The sequence below is a fragment of the Myzus persicae genome, unplaced genomic scaffold (assembly GCF_001856785.1).
Source record: "Myzus persicae strain clone G006 unplaced genomic scaffold, MPER_G0061.0, whole genome shotgun sequence".
Lineage (NCBI taxonomy): Eukaryota > Metazoa > Arthropoda > Insecta > Hemiptera > Aphididae > Myzus > Myzus persicae.
In genome coordinates this window covers 151189-168283 of record NW_019102947.1, presented here as the reverse complement: position 1 = coordinate 168283, position 17095 = coordinate 151189, and the positions used below count along the sequence as shown (strand labels likewise).

Here is a 17095-nt window from a genome sequence, read left to right as displayed (position 1 = left end):
TCGTTTGGTTTTATATATAAAAAAAAAATATCCCTTTGTATCAATTGGACGCCCACTCATAATTTATTAAACATTCATACCTGCGTGCAGTAAACTTGATCAATAATTAAATACCACTTATTATAATATAATGTACACACTATTCATATAAAGTGGAATCGCGGAATAGTCGTTGGACGATTTATTCGTTTATTATTCCGTTTATTATTATTATTATTTTAGTATAACATGTCTCTTATAACCTACTTTGCAGTCGTCGTACTTGCCGTTTCCGCGTGCGCGCAACCAGTTTTTCTTGATCGGTACATGTTACAGGGTAACCGGGAAAACGAAACAGAAAAAAACCGATTGTAATAATAATAATAATAATATTCCCGATCTCATATAAATGTGACAATGTGTGCTCGCACAGTACACACGTACGTATCGAGCGCGAAGCACACAGGTCGTTGGCGAATCACTATTTTTTCGCCCCGTCAACCATATACATAATATATTTACAGACCATTCGCACGCACAGACAATTCGGACTATTTACAAACGAGGTGATGTATCCCATTTATACATAACTATATTACAACCGCTTTCGAGCGTATATACCTAATCAGATTCAGATAAATAAAAACAAATGTGATTGTAATCCGTTCGCAACAGGTATACACGAACTAAAAAAAAATTGATCGTTGTTTCAAAAGACTGTTTGTATTTTATATCCTTTAATGTAACATCGCATTACTACTAGGTAGTTTTAAACTTATATATAAAATATCTCGACTTTTTGGCCCATTATAGGTGAGGCGATGCCGCCTATTTTCGCATTCATATTTTAAACCATCCATTATATTATCTCGGTTTTAATTCAACCGTGGTTTCCTTACAAATCATCTATCAGAAATACTCGTATGATATAAAACGTCTGATTTAATTTGGCAGCGGCGTTTTTCGCTACTGTCGGTCGCGATTTTAATTATCAGTCGCCGTAAGTTCATAAGTTATTAAAGTCGATGGCGGATGACGCGTGATAAACGGTATAAAGATTCGTATGAAATAAAATATCTCAGACGACGACGACGACGACGACGACGACTACAATTAATATTATATTATGACAATCTGCAAAATGACTTATTTATAGGCGTGAAAACCGCGGCGGCGGTGATGAGACGTACGCGCGGAACGGGTTTGAGCGGCGGCGCCGACCTTGCATCCCTCGGCCGGTCTTGACCCTGTGCGCAGAAACGCGACCAACCTGCTCCGGCGGCGGTCCGGTTCGGCGGAGAGCGAATAATAATAATAATAATAATAATAATAATAATGAATGACCTGCTGCACGAGCTCGTCAGTCGTCAGTCGCCGCTCAGCCGTCCGCCGCTTCAGTAGTCGCTGCCGCCGCCGCCGCCGCCGCCGTCGTCGTCGTCGTCGTAGCCGCAGCCGTAGCCGTCGTTGCGTTGCTAGTGTGTTGTTGACCAAAGACTAATAAGTTGTGATATTAATTTCAAATTTGCAGTAGTCGCGATCTGGCCATCGATAAAGACGCACGTTTGCGTGTGTGCACCCGTCATATTCGTGTACGCTTTTCGTCGACACTCGTGGCACATAATATAACATTATACCTATATATACAGTAATGATATTTTTAAGTTTAATTCGGTATTGCCGTCGTTTACATTGACTATGGTTCCGATTTTTTGCATAGTTTGAAATTATCGTTTTCTAAATTTTTTTTTTTTGTTTTATCCGCACGACAGGTGAATTCAAACGATATTGTCATCCGCACTCCGGCTTAACCACCATGGCTGTATTGAACGCAGTTCAAGGATTTTTCGACAACTATGGAGGTGAGTTAATTTTATTAAATTCAAAATTTTTTCTTTTATCGACTAGGTAGGCAGTACCTACCGTCTGCAATGATTGGCAGATAATAATAACAAATATATATTTTTTTGGGACAATTTTCTCATTTGTTTGAGAATTTTCACATTTTTGCCCAAAAGTCGATTTTATTAAACAATTTAACGAGGAATTAATCTCGTTAGACATGTTTTATGTTGGTGAAGAACAAAAAAATTACCTTTTTCACTATAAATTATTCCATCACAAAAAATGTTGAAAACGTTTTAATTTATCCCACTGCAACTATTATATTATAACTATTGCTATTTTTTTAAATGTACCTACATAAGTACCAATATGTTTATTTAGAAACTTCAAACTTATATAATACAGTAGACACCTATATTTCAGTATATTTTATAGTCATTTATTATTACTTGCAAAAGATTATGGATGGAAATAAAATTCGATAAACATGTTTAAGTAGAATAAACATAAAATATCACATTATGTCCAAGGCTAATGTCTACGATTTTTTTATGTGGTTTAATTTAAAACGTGAATTAAAAAAATACCTTAACGTAAATACAATCAATATATATTATTAATTATTAATATACATATAGTTATTCTATATAAGTCGGTAGTTTAAAGGTAATTTTTTATCGATTCCAATGTTGCGCTATTATTAGTTTTAACGAGTCGTCAATCGATTTCATAATATACTCGGTGTTCGTAACGACAATCTAGTAACCTATTGCAGAAGGGAGTCGATGAAACCATATCATATTATACGATAAATTGACGTTCTAATTTCGATTTTTGTTTTATACGATAAATTTACGTTCTAATTTCGATTTTTGTTGTACACGAAAATGTTCGCATATGAAAGAAAAACTGCCAGTTAATACGTCATGTGATAATAATACAAACTATACAACAGTGCATATCGTGGCAATAACTGCTACAAACTGTTATCAACCGGAAATAATTTATAATTATACCTCGTATATTCTCTGTAGACCCTCGTACCAAGGATTGGTTTTTGATGAGCAATCCTCTACCAACGGCACTGATATGCGCTACGTACGTGTTCACCGTCAAAATTGCGGGGCCGCGAATTATGGCCAACCGCAAACCAATGGAGCTGAGGAACATACTCATCGCATATAATCTTTTCCAAGTCATATTCAGCTCTTGGTTGTTTTATGAGGTAAGCGTGGGTATTATTGCAATATAGGAACAACAAATAATAAAAACAACGACTGCACTTACGTCAAGATTGTTCGAACCACTTTTAAGGCGATCGTTCAATCTATTATATTATACTTTAAAACCATGATTTTCCTCGTACAACGATTTTTGGATAATATACCCGGGGGAATTTGCATAACCGTTGCACGTATATATGGGTGAGGAAGACGTTAGATGATCGCCGCTCGAAATGGCATAAAATAGCGTCAGAAAAAAATAGTGAATATAATCAGGTAAATAGTAATTGGTGTTAAAACCATGGGTTAGTAAAAATGTTAGAAAAAAATTGGATATCGTTAAATAATAAATAAAGAATTGGCAAAGAAGTGAGTCGGAGCAGTTTTATACTGAAGTATACAAGTTCGATTGTGTTGATTTGATGTGTAGAGTTTTACAAGTTTATGGTGTGAAAATGTGAAATACGGAAAGGAAAATAATAGGTAACTAGTTATAATAATATATTTTGAAGGTATAATCAAAGAAGTGTTTAGCTTTAGTATGGTATCATTTTTTATTTTTTGAAGTTTTGTACAAAAACATTACACTTCATATTTATTGTTTTTAAAACTTAGTCACTTACGTTAATATGGTGAAAAGTTTATGGCTGGGAATTTTACTTGAATATTCTATCTTTTAATACTACGTAGTATGTAATGAGTCGATAAATAACAACGATGATTTTTTCTTTTAGGTCTAGGTATATTATATTATTATATAAAATTCATCCTCACGAACATAACATTTGCTTTATATGTGATCGACGAGTGGTCTAGCGTCTTTTGTTCATTCACTGATTAACTATAAACACACACACATACACATACATACACACATGTCACATACATATATATACACATATTTATAATATACACGGATTTATGTAATATTTATTTTATAGACGCAACACCACTTGTTTACTTATAATTATTTCATAAGTCTCTCATAATACTTACTGTCTTGACTTTGTAAGTTAATGTTCATTAATTGTTTTCTATACATTTACTTGATGGGCATTGCAGTGTATGATGGGCGGCTGGTGGGGTGAATATAGTCTCAGTTGCCAACCGGTAGATTATTCGGATAAACCGTCCACAGTAAGAGTAAGTTGACAAAACTGAAATGCGTCAATAATTTCAGAATTTAATAAAAAGTCAGCCTCGTGTACTTGACACAAATTTTTACAGGCTGTGTTGTGATACGCCGACAATAATGTAATTACTATAATAAGTAATAATGTTTTTAAAAAAATCTGTACAATGAATTTCAAATTAATAGATACAATTAGACACACAATTCTATATATAAATTAAACAAATGAAAAACGATTATTTGGTAAGTAAAAAGCATACAATAAGCTTAGGAAAATGCATGGTTTCCATTCAAAATTAATTTTGGATGTGAAATTTTAAGAAAAATGGTTATTTTACACTTTAATACTAACATAATATTATAATATATATCTTTTGGCTATTAACATCATTTACTCATCATAACAATAACATATTATAATAACATATATTTTGTCATATAACAATACCTAGACCAAATTTAGTTTACGACTAAGTTTAGTTTAGATTTATTTGGGACTTAATTTAAGTTGTATTATATGCGAATAATACATGACGAGAACATATTATATTGTGTGAATGTTGAGGTGTTTTAGTGTTTATAATTTTACTTTATTTTTTAAATAACATAAATTGCATAAACTATGTGCGTTATAGGAGGTTGTGAATGTATTTCCTGACACACTTGTAAAATGCAATCTATTGAATGCTGCTGGGTTTTGGTATATATATTTATATTATACATAAGCATATAGAAACTATTATTGGTAAATGCATGTTACGAGCAGAATTAATCTGATTATTTATTTTGATGTATGTTTGTTGTATTGTAAAGGACCATAAACTTGATGTTGGGGAATACAGGCAAAATTAATATTGATTTATGATTGGTGTTGTATGTAGTTAATTATATTAAGTTTGATTGAATATCCTAAATGTTTAAATGTAAATATAATAAGAGAAAATGTATCACAACCCATATGTTAGTTAAAATAGTTAAATTGAATATGCATGAAATGTTTATAAAAATTCTAATATTATATCTTCCTATTTTTTTGTTGTTTCAAAATATTATTGGTTTTAAACTCAAGTGTGAAACCAGTGATGATTAGTTATTCGATAGTGGTTAACAATCTGTTAACTCGTTAACAATCAACGTTATTAATATTCGATAAAATACATTATTCTAATGATTCGGATTAAGTAAAAATAATTTGACCAAAAATCTGCAACATAAAGATTTATTAGATATCACACGGACGGGATATATCCGTTATTTTGAACCAGTATAGAGAAAGAACTAAACATATAAATCCTAACCATTTTTTTTTTGGGAATAACTTAAATTGTGCTTTACTTGACCGTGAAACTGATTATACTATAAGCACAAACTTTAATAATATAATATGTATGATTAATATATTTAATAATTTATAGTTGTAAAAATTGTACATTGTATTTTATGATGGCGGTGGTGGTTTTTACAGCTTGGCATATCAGGTTGGCTGACTGGCAGGTATAATTTCCGGTGTGAGCCGGTAGATTACTCGAATCATCCAATGACCCTGCGGGTGAGTTATCATGGCATACATTGCGTCGTTTTTCAAATTTTTCTTTATTTTTTTTTTAACTTAGATTCATGTGACAGGTTTTCACCGTCATTGTAATATTTTTCTTGTAGATTTTTTTATAGTTATTATACATTTTTTTTGTGTCAAGTTTGCGTGGTTTTTTTAAATTCAAAAGCAAAAATGTACGCTCAACTTTTATGTGTTTTACTAATACTTTTTTCTATTCTCGGATGACTGTATAGATGGTCAACGTATGTTGGTGGTATTATTTCTCAAAATTCACAGAATTCATGGACACGGTAATTAACCTTTTTTTATACTCTAATTACACATGCGTGTAATTATTATATGAATCGATTAATAACACTCCGAAATGTATGTGTATGTGCGCAGATATTCTTTGTTCTCCGCAAAAAGGATAGGCACATTTCGACCCTGCACGTGATTCATCACGGAGTGATGCCATTGAGCGTGTGGTTTGGAGTGAAGTTCACACCAGGTAATGAAAACAAATAAAGTTGAAATAATATTTTATGACTACAACGATAGATTATGAAATAATTTATGATTTTAATACTTTTACTGCCGAATAAATTAGCAGACGCGTCCCGACCTCCGATGACTACGACGTCGGTGGTGAACCGGCTGTATCCGATTACTATAATTATTAATATAATTGTGTGATAATAAGGTTGACAAGGATTAGCAGTGACCTTTACCGAGACCTTATGCCGTGAAACTTCCTGTTGCCTACGTTCGCGTTACTATCGCTGTATAGTACTTAGGTTGTTTTTAGAATTTTAGAAAATATCTTTAAAGACTGCTGTATAATATTACTCTAAAACCACCGTATTATATATAAACACAACTGAATATATACTCTCGTATATCTTTATTCCGTTTTATTATTATGAGGTTTATCCGGAAAACCGACCAAGGGCGTTTTCCACTAGAGAGTAAACATAACCACTGTATTATCACATCGAATAAACCTAGATAATATCTTCTCGGGAGCAATGATCTCTAAATATCATTTATCTGTAGAAGATTTTTTGATGTCAGACGGGAGGACACTAAAAAAACTACTTCTCAATATGACTTAAACATCATTTTTTTCTCGGCTCTTTTCCAACAGGCGGTCACAGCACGTTCTTTGGACTGCTGAACACGTTCGTCCACATAATCATGTACTCGTACTACCTGTTGGCTGCCTTGGGCCCCAACGTACAGAAATACTTGTGGTGGAAGAAGTACTTGACCACCCTGCAGATGCTGCAATTCTTGGCCATCATGCTGCATGCGTTCCAACTCCTCTTCATCGACTGCAACTACCCCAAAGCTTTCGTCTGGTGGATCGGCATGCACGCCGTAATGTTCTTCTTCTTGTTCAAGGAGTTCTACAAGCAACAGTACACGAAACCGTCGAAACAAACGGTAAGCGTACACTTTCTCACTATACCTATCATATTAAAAATTTTATAATGCTCACGGGAAAGCCCGCCGCTGCAACTTTTATTTTTAAGCAATATTTAAACCATATTTTATAGCGAAATTACGTGTCTGTCTCCATTGTACGGCGGGAATACGAACTGGCTGATCGCTAGATCGCTAGATTGCTAGATCGCGTAACCTGCGCCATTATTACATTTAAACGTTTATTCATTATTATTTATAAGTATGTCGTTGATTTCGCGTTATGTGAAAATCACAATTGCTTGGGTATGATGTGCGTGTGGAGGAATCGTCTTTTGTTTAAAACCATACGATCTTTTGTACGCTCGCTGTTGACTTCGCTCGGTTGTATACGACGAAGACTGTGTAGAAGATATGTCATAATCGAAGATAATCACCTCCTCGCGATTATCGTTAGTAAAAAAATTGTAAGACGATAAAAAAAAGCTGTTGCGTAATTTATTCGAAACGACGACAGGGCCATGTCTGAAGATCGGTGATAGCGCATGGCATTCTTTTTTGTTTCGAGACCTTCTGAATACGACTTGGATGCGTCTAATCCATACCAATGCGCATGATTTAAACTCGGCATATACACACATGTCGTTTTATAGTTGCGTTATTTTTTTTATCGCCAAATCGCTAATTATTGTCGTTTTTTCGATTATCCGATTGCCGTATCGATTTGAATACGCGAATCTTTTAAATATAGATAAAAAAACACAAGTTATGAGCAAAATCCAACATGCCGTCACTTATATGTGTTAAGACCTGATTTTCATCAGGGGTATTTGTCTCGATTTTGGTGATAACAGATCGTACGAATTCGAAGCTCTTGTCGAGTGATCCGTATGGACGGTATCGATTTAATATACATTAATTTTATATAATCACTTGACGTGTGGTGTGTGTGTGTGTGTGTGTGAGAGCTGATAATAATAGCCAATAGGTATTATAAATATATCGTTACGACTCAAAACATGTAGTAGAAGTAGTAAAAAATGGCATTCCGCCGACGTGTCCGTCTGGTGTGTGGAGCCGGCCAAGGCGGTCGCCGATGGACGCGACGTGACATTGGAAAAACCCGATGCGAATTCTTAAACTAGTTCGTCAGCCGACTTACGTCTCTCTCTCTCTCTCTCTCTCTCTCTCTCTCTCTCTCTCTCTCTCTCTCTCTTTCTCTCTCTCTCTTTCTCTCCATCTATTGACACGCGCACATAATAATATAATATTTCTATGTACCTATATCGATGTATGTGCACGATCGATACAGTTATCGGGCAATTTTTTTTTTAAATTATAATCCGGTAGTGAATTGCAATATTGTGAAGTCGTTTACGCGCCTATCTATCATCCATCGTGTAATATTCGTATCGTGATTAACACTATCGTTTTTTTTTCACCTTGCTTTATTTTAGGTCGGCGCCCAATCCAAACCCTCGGCCAACGGCTCGTCCAAGTCGTCGAACGGCTACAGCAAACAGTCGGACTACTACATAAACAGCAACGGACTGTCTAGGCCCGACCTGGTGCACAGGGCTACGACCGGAGCGAACTGACCGCTGCCGCAGCCGCTGACGACGGCAAGCCACAGCAGCCGCCGACATCGCCGCCGACGCTGCTAGACGGTCGCTGCTGCTGCCGCTGCCGCCGCCAACAATATTGCTCAACACGCCCAAATTAATAATATTATTTGACCTACGGATGCGTCTGTGTTCCGAGCAGACGTTTTTTTTTTTTTAGTGGACAAATTTCTCTATCCACTCACCCTCTCCCCAAACTCTCTATCTCTATCTCTCTACATCTCTTTTCCCCCTTTTTATTATTAGATATAATTATTTTTAATATTATTATATCGTATATACATATTATGCATAATATGTATATTATATATATGTATTATTATTATTTAGTATAATAATGTGGTCTGTTTTTTGGTTTTGTTTGTATTGCCCCTCTGTCGCTGTTAAGTCGGTACGCCCGGTCGTTGTGGCGATCGCTTCTGTGCATACGAAAGAAAAATCCATAAAAAAAAAAGAAATCGAGTGAGATTATTATTTTTTTTCTTCATTATAATATATTTTTATTTTGAGAACCCGGGGCTACATACATTACGATATAAAAAATACCACATAATGTGTATGTACGATATGCAATATATATATATATATATTAATTTATAAGTCTGTCTATTATCGTACGTTATAGTAATAATTATTGTATACTATCGTGTTAGGTGTTGGAAATTAACAGTCCGCATATTATCGTGTGTATAAACGTTTTACGCATTTCTTTGCGTTTTGTACAAATATTTTTTTCGTTTTAAATTTGTGTAAGACACGTGAACAGATTAAAAAAAATATTTTTTTCAGACGAAACCATTTCGATATAAAATCCAGTCGTGTTTTTCAAAATATTTTGATGTGATACCTATGTAACGTTTGTTTTATATATTTTGTGTAATAATTTAAACCATATGTGATTATTATTATTAATATTTTTATTATTATTATTATTATTATTATTATTATTATTATTATTATTTTGTACGAAACACGGCCTCACGTGCCTTAGTATTACGGGACCAGTGTAATTACTAATAATAATTAAGAGATTATATTATACACTTTCGTGTATAATAATATTATCATGTTTACGTTACAAAGAAATTGTATACTGTTTAGTATTGTATAATATATTATTATAATAATGAAAATAAAGGTTCCCGGTATTTTTATGTGCCAGCAAATACGAACGAATCATATTATTATTATTATTTTAACGCCTCACTGTGTGATGTATGGGTACGTACAATATTATTCCGAAAGAAGACACGAGTCGTGTGTTATGATAAAATATAATGCACATCGTAAAATAATATATTATATTCAGCACACAAATAAAACATTGTGACGAACGCGTCTCTTGCGTCTAACGAAAACAATAACCATAGTTAACTGAGCTACTCTAGTACTCTGCCTACATATTTTTTTTAAGACTATTTTGTGTGCATGTGATATTATATTATTCAACCTTGCATTATTTAAAAAAAAACTTTTTTTTAAATTTTTGTCTCTCCCTTTCTCTCTCTTTCACTCTTCCTCTCTCTTTAAAAATAGAAATGTTAACGTTCCGCCAATATATTTTATTATTCGTCATTTATTATTTTTCCCGTCTACTTGTGACATTTCTTCTTGATATATTTATTAAGACACCGCTAGCAGATCTGTTTTTTCTTTGTTGATAAGCAAAATTTTCCGTTGTGTAATATATATGGCAGCGGTTCCCAAACCGACCGACCACTTACTGCAGTTATTTTTTCGAACATGTTTGTGGTTGGGCACCGGTATTCAACTACCAATTCAATGACAATATTTTTTTGGATCTCATCATTTAAAATTGTACAATATTGCTATTATTTTCTCGTATTACCTATATACGTAACTATAATCTATTCATCATTATTCACAAAAAATGAATTATAAAATCGACAAAGTAGTTAATACGCACAGGCCTTCTTTGTTTTATATTATGCATATGCAAACGAGGGGAGAAGGTGAGAAATTTCCCATTTTTATAGATTCAATCGACTGTCAAAAAAAATTTGGGAACTGCTGCCTCGTAGTTATCTATATGTAACACGAGTCAACCTATCTATACCTACAGGCGTTATCTTCGAAGCATGAAAATATGTTATAATGTACCTACGTCATGGAAACGATACATAAATTATGCGTGTCGCGGTAATGATAATAATGATATGTGCATATTAAACTATAATAACTTATAGTTTCGCGTGTAAGATTACCAATTTCGCGTGATTATTTGTTATTTTTTAATACACGGCCATAATTCGTATACTATGCCTACCTGTCTGCCTACCGTCGTAATGTCGTGTATGTATATATATATATAGGCTATATGTATACCAGTAACATTATTATCGTTGTTATATATTATTATGATTATGTATATTGTTATGCCATTACGGTTATTATTATTATTATTATTATTATTGTTGTTATCATTATCATTACGATTATACTGTTGTGTTGTGTAGTCATGCGGAATGTCGAATAATAATATAATGTATTGTCCGATTGATAAATAAAAAAGAACAACGTGCGTAAAATCAAGTGTACGTTTGTGGATTTCGAATCGGTTTTTTTTCACAATCCGCACGCGGTCGCCTGGCCAAGGCGAATCGCCTCGCACATGCCATTGCAGGTACCTACCAATATTTAATAACGTGCACATAACGTATATTATGACATAAGCCGTATGGCTACAGTTATAGGTCATAAATACACATATTCAATATTGTATATATATATATATATATGTATTATATATACACATCATATACGATATTAGTGTGGCTGCGTGCGCCTATGAATTATAACGACCGACTTGGCCTTGAATTTCCGCTGGCTAATTAACTTCCGGAAATGAAGTAGTAGCGCGCGCGACGCGTTTACCTTATGCCATACTTATACTCTATATTACTATGTGCTGGCTGAGCGTGGGCGATCGTTCCGCGACGACGTTTCTTTTCGTGATGGGGAGTCTCCGATATTGTGTATGGCCGGATTCACAGCTTCGTCGTGTGTCGTGTCTTGTCGATCAAATCGTATTTGTGTAGGCGGGGAGGGGGGTAGCAATGTGGATTGGGGGTTCGAGTGGTTCTACTTTCCCGAAATGCAGAAAAGTGTTCTCGTCGATGCGCTTTTTCACACTTGTTTTTATTTCTTTAGTTCGATTACCTATCTACCTACTAATAACATAAAATTGAATAAACGACCTCTGAAAATGTGTACAGTCTACGTCCTTACCACGACACCTCTGATATAGCTAGAGTAATTAGTACCTCATATCAAGAGCAACAATATTAAGTCAATAAATGTTTTTTGTGGACTATACTTACAGTGATATGAAATAAACCTGTAGTTGTTGTTGTCTGTTGACAGGCGATAATTGTTAAATTATTTAAATTTAAAGTTTTTCGTTTACCGCTCACTATATGGGCCACGGCAGGTGTTGCATACATCGCCACCGAAAATAAATTGATAACGAAATTCTGAGTGGAAAATATTTCGTAAAAAAAATGACAAACTTCAGGTATGATCTTAGATTAGACACTTAGTGATAAAATATGGTTTCAGTTGATACGTATGTAAAATCCGTTCAACAAATATATAATTCCAACAATATTAAGACATTTAGTTATCACTTACATCTCAAAGCAGCATACATATATCACCCACGAGTGGGGCCTTTTAGCCAGATAATCTACACGAAACGTATCTACATGAAAGTGGTGTGACATGATGGAATCAATTATTCAGTAGCCAAATCGATACGCGAAATTGGATATTTCACTTGGTAAGCTGAATGGTTGGTACTCGATCAAATTTGAGATGGCAACACACATAGACGCTCGATAATCGAGTTCCTACACACATTACCATTCACATTTTTACCACGAACTTGGTCGTCGTGGTTCTTAAAAACCCCGCGATCCACGAGCACGAGGATCTGTAATGCGCCTGCTGGGGTCACCAATTAACATCCTCGGAGGCCCGGTAGGAATTCATGATGTTTTCGGGAAAAACCCAATGAAAACCTTATTTAACTCACTATAAAAAAATAATTTCTCACCTGCGAGCCAGATTATTAATTGGGGAAGTTTGATGACCCCCCGATCTATGCGATACGAAGTGGTTATTCCGGGTGATGGGACAGGGGAGCGGAGAAGATTGCCGTTTCCAGTTTTCGCGTCCGGGTCAGGATAGTGGTTTTGTGTTGTTGTTGTTGTTGTTGTTGTTGCGGATTTTCGCACGTTTTTTTTACCTGCGCTCTGCGTCTACGTCATTATACGTCCGGCTCGCGGCATCCGATTATCATTGTTTTTTTGGTCTTAGGTACCTATTAGTTGTCCGTCGCGGTCGCCATCGACTCGGTCAAGTCAACTATACACATCATGGTATCAATTATTATTATTATTATTATTATTATTATTATTATCATTATCATACGAGTTTTTATTGCGGAAAGTCCTTCGCATTAGGTACATCATAATATGTGGACCTACCTCTATAAAATATATGCGTAGTTCTGACGTCACAGCGCAGAGAGTCGTAAACACAAACGAAAAATCCACTCTGCCGACGATTATAATCATATTATTATTAATTATCTATAAAATTGTGCAGAAACACACACACACACACACACACACACACACACACACACAACTATTCATACTCGTGTGGGCGGCAATGCGGTCGACTGAGAGAGGAATGTGTTTATAAATATATGCTCGCCGGTTCCGTTTTCGGCGGCTCTCGCGGTATAAATTTGTTAAAATTTTCTCATTATCTTCATCGGCGATATATGGGTAGGTACGTTTCGTGATTTACATAACAAATTATACTTCGTTAGCGCTGCACAGTCCGCACTAGGCGTACGTCTGAGTGTATAGTTATCAATAAAAATAATTTATGTGCACTCACATTTATGCTTCTCGACCGATGTCTAGTACGATGTCGATAATGCGTTTTTACAGCCGATCGACCGCGACGGATATTGTGTCTAAATGGTATACGCGTAGTATGTGTGTGTGCGTCGGAGTTTAACGACGTATATTCGTATATACTCGTGTTGTATACCTTAATGATATAATTATGCGTGTACATGGGTAGGTGCGTCGGGCGTGCGAAATTGTAGTAAAATGTACTGACGTTTTGCTGGTGATCTGCCCACGCGAGTCTTAAAAATGCTATAATATACGACCGTAAGAGACTTCGAACCGTATACAGTACGTTTGTTAAATATTCCATGTATTTGTTAAGATGATTCAGGTACCTACACTACACCTAGGCTACATACAGGCGTGTCAAGTTTTTAGAAAGATTTTTTATTTTTTCAACTCTTCCCTGGGCAACATAGAGTACATATATATGCACTATCGGGATACATTTGCGTAGTATCCGTTAACCGTTTATTAGTTTGTATAATTTGTATAGGTAATCTCATAGACGACAACGAATAGACGGTTCGAAATGACGACAGTATTAGGTACCTGTATGAACGGTTTAGAGATATTATATGTGGTTGAGTAGATTAATAATGGCTGGGAAGACGAATCTTATAATGATCTGAGATAGAGGCTGGGTCCTTATTGAGCAAATGATTCCTGAAGTTTAGAATTTTATCTTTTCTTTGGTCGTATAGGTATGTTGCGGTATTCTGTTTAAAAGATGTCTAAATATACTGATGATCCAGAAGGGCAACTAATTCATTTTTAACCGGATAGCCTATAGAGACTTATTCAACATTTAACGAACTAAAAAACAATCACAACTTCATAATTCATGTTTAAGTGGAGGCCCCCAAACTGTGGGTCCCTTTTTTTTCTAACTTTTATGTCAATTTTAAATACTGGGTAAAATTGACACGAATAAGGTATAAATTGTGAATACAATTATAAACGAAAATTACAAAAGTTACTTCAAATTGTTTGGATAGTTTGGGAAGAAAAGATAAAGAAAGATTCAAAATATGAAATGATAAGCATGCATTAAGTAAAAGTATGAAACCTAAGAACAATTCACAACAATATTGACCATACTAGTATGGTCAACATTTGATTTATCTGTTTGCAAATATTTGGTGCTGTATAAGTTCTTCAAATACTATTACACAAATATGACATACAAATGAGACAAATGTTTACCGTATCTAGGTATTCTATATGTAGGTGCTTATATATTAAGCTGTGCAGTAAAATGAAATGTTAATGGGGGCCTATCATTCCATAAGAAATGGAATTGCAAGTGTTACTTTTTTGAATAGATAATAATCTGACAAATTTTTCTGCTGGCGATTTTGTAAATCATTTGCAGGACAAGTGCATTAAGAACCTCGACTCACACGTCTATATATTATCTCGTTCGTCTTACTGACTCAAAATTGTTTATTTTCTATTTAAGAGTAAATTGACATTTTATGTTTTAACATAAAAGTAAGAATATTATCTAGTAGTAGACTGTTATATGTAATAAAGCTCCACGTGTAGGCTTGTTTTTGCTATTTCAATTTTATAGCAGACCAGTATTCACTCTAATATTAAAAGCTAGAGAGTTAAATGATGGATTTTTCTGAACGTAAACTTATGTTGTGCATAGGTAGTGTGTAAGCCAGAGACAACGATCGTGAACTTTTACTCATATTGTTATCACATCATGTTATGATATTATAATAAATATTATTCGAACTGCGGAAAGCAACGAAAAAATAAATAAATTGTCCCTCATCGTGCAATAGTAATATAAGTATATCGTATATAACAAAAAAACAAGTTCACGAATATTTTTCGCAAGTGTTTGTGCAAACATAGTGATTTTTATAAATATAAAATGACACTTTACAAATTAATGCAAACAATATTTTTGAAGGTGTCACTTGGTATTTTTATATTATTAGTGCCTATATTGCACAATATAATATTGTTTGTTCTTAGCAAAGTTCTAAATCGATTTTTTTGTCAACAAATGTTCACTGCATCATATAATATAGTTATTGTGTTAATAATAAATAATAATGTATTTTAAAAAGAAAAGGTACAGCGTATGCATTTGCAATTTATTATAATACCAATGTTTATCATGGGTGTTACAAAATCACTTTTTGGTGGTTTTGGTACAAAGAATTCGCGTGGACTTGATTTCGATAATATATAACATACCTCTGAAACCTAAGAAGTACGTACCTTGGTGTAGTAAGTATTTATAACAAACGTCCTCTGATGTTGGATTAAATATCAACTATGTCCATAGATTGTTTTTTTTGTTAATTACCATTTAAAGTTTTATTTAATATTATATGAAATTGCTAATATTTCCACGAATTACAGCTAGGCATTCATGATAGGTATAAGTATAATAATAATATGTAATCTACTCATAAATATGTTTTTTTCATTTTATATTTTTTTTGATAAACATGTAATTTTAATCATTAAAACTAGACATTTTAACTCAAGGTTACTCGCTAGTAATATAACTAATTTAATAGTCATAATTTATGTGTTCAGTTCGTTTAAATATCATAATAATTCGTTAGTACTTTATTCGAGATTAAATGTGTAATCTTATACGATTATACTCACATTATATATAGGTCATTTATTAAAATATACAAAATACCATAATATTACTAAAGACGGTCACTATAATTTCTCTAGGTACCCAGCGGTTCATAAGGCTTGTAATAATTATCGTAAGTAAGGGTGTTGACGTGCTGTAAATGTATATTTACTGTCTCGATCAAAAATGTCCATTGTACGACCAGGAAATGTAAGTATACGCATATAATATAGTGGTGTGCCATAAGGAATATGCCTCAAGGAATACTCCCGGGAATAAGAAATATTTTGGAAACATTCCTCTACTAATATTAGTAATGCTAATATTCCTTCCAAAAGAAAAAAAACAATGATTTATGCGAATAGGATGTAGTAGTCCTATTGGTGAAATTGTACTTTATTTCGCATAAATTTAAAATCTAATACACCAATTTATTATTATTTTAAGTGTATAACTTGAATCAAACTTAAAAGCCTTCTAATCCCTTCAAAATATTTACCGTTTGAATGATTAGTTATTCATAATTACAAGTAAAATTAAATATTGATGTATATTGTCGTGAACAATGTATACACACAAATTGTAATTTTCCCTACAAATTCCCGGGATTGGCAATGTTCCAGGGAATTCGCTGAAATTTAATTCTCGAGAATTTTCGAATCATTAGGTACATATTATCTATGCCCGGACAATTTTCACGGGCTTCTGCGATTGAACATTCTTTGCTTGATGAACAAAAATTACGCAAGGAATTTAATGCTAATAATGCCAT

General features: G+C 33.9%; 1 protein-coding gene across 7 annotated transcripts in view; it reads left to right on the top strand.

Annotated features, from left to right (window-relative positions):
- LOC111033468 (elongation of very long chain fatty acids protein AAEL008004) overlaps positions 1-9936 on the top strand; it is a 47357-nt gene extending 37421 nt beyond the window's left edge. For 4 of the 7 annotated variants that reach the window (XM_022314211.1, XM_022314208.1, XM_022314210.1 and 1 more), the window contains exons 2-8: positions 1749-1838; positions 2856-3046; positions 5642-5725; positions 5968-6024; positions 6119-6224; positions 6861-7159; positions 8596-9936. In XM_022314211.1, the coding sequence (XP_022169903.1) occupies positions 1793-1838; positions 2856-3046; positions 5642-5725; positions 5968-6024; positions 6119-6224; positions 6861-7159; positions 8596-8736 (924 nt within the window). In that variant the 5' untranslated portion in view covers positions 1749-1792 and the 3' untranslated portion in view covers positions 8737-9936. Of the gene's footprint in view, positions 1-398; positions 546-1346; positions 1625-1748; positions 1839-2855; positions 3047-4106; positions 4188-5641; positions 5726-5967; positions 6025-6118; positions 6225-6860; positions 7160-8595 lie in introns of those variants that run through there. The other 3 variants (XM_022314209.1, XM_022314207.1, XM_022314213.1) reach the window with 3 other exon arrangements.
- Positions 9937-17095: the final 7159 nt, after the last annotated feature.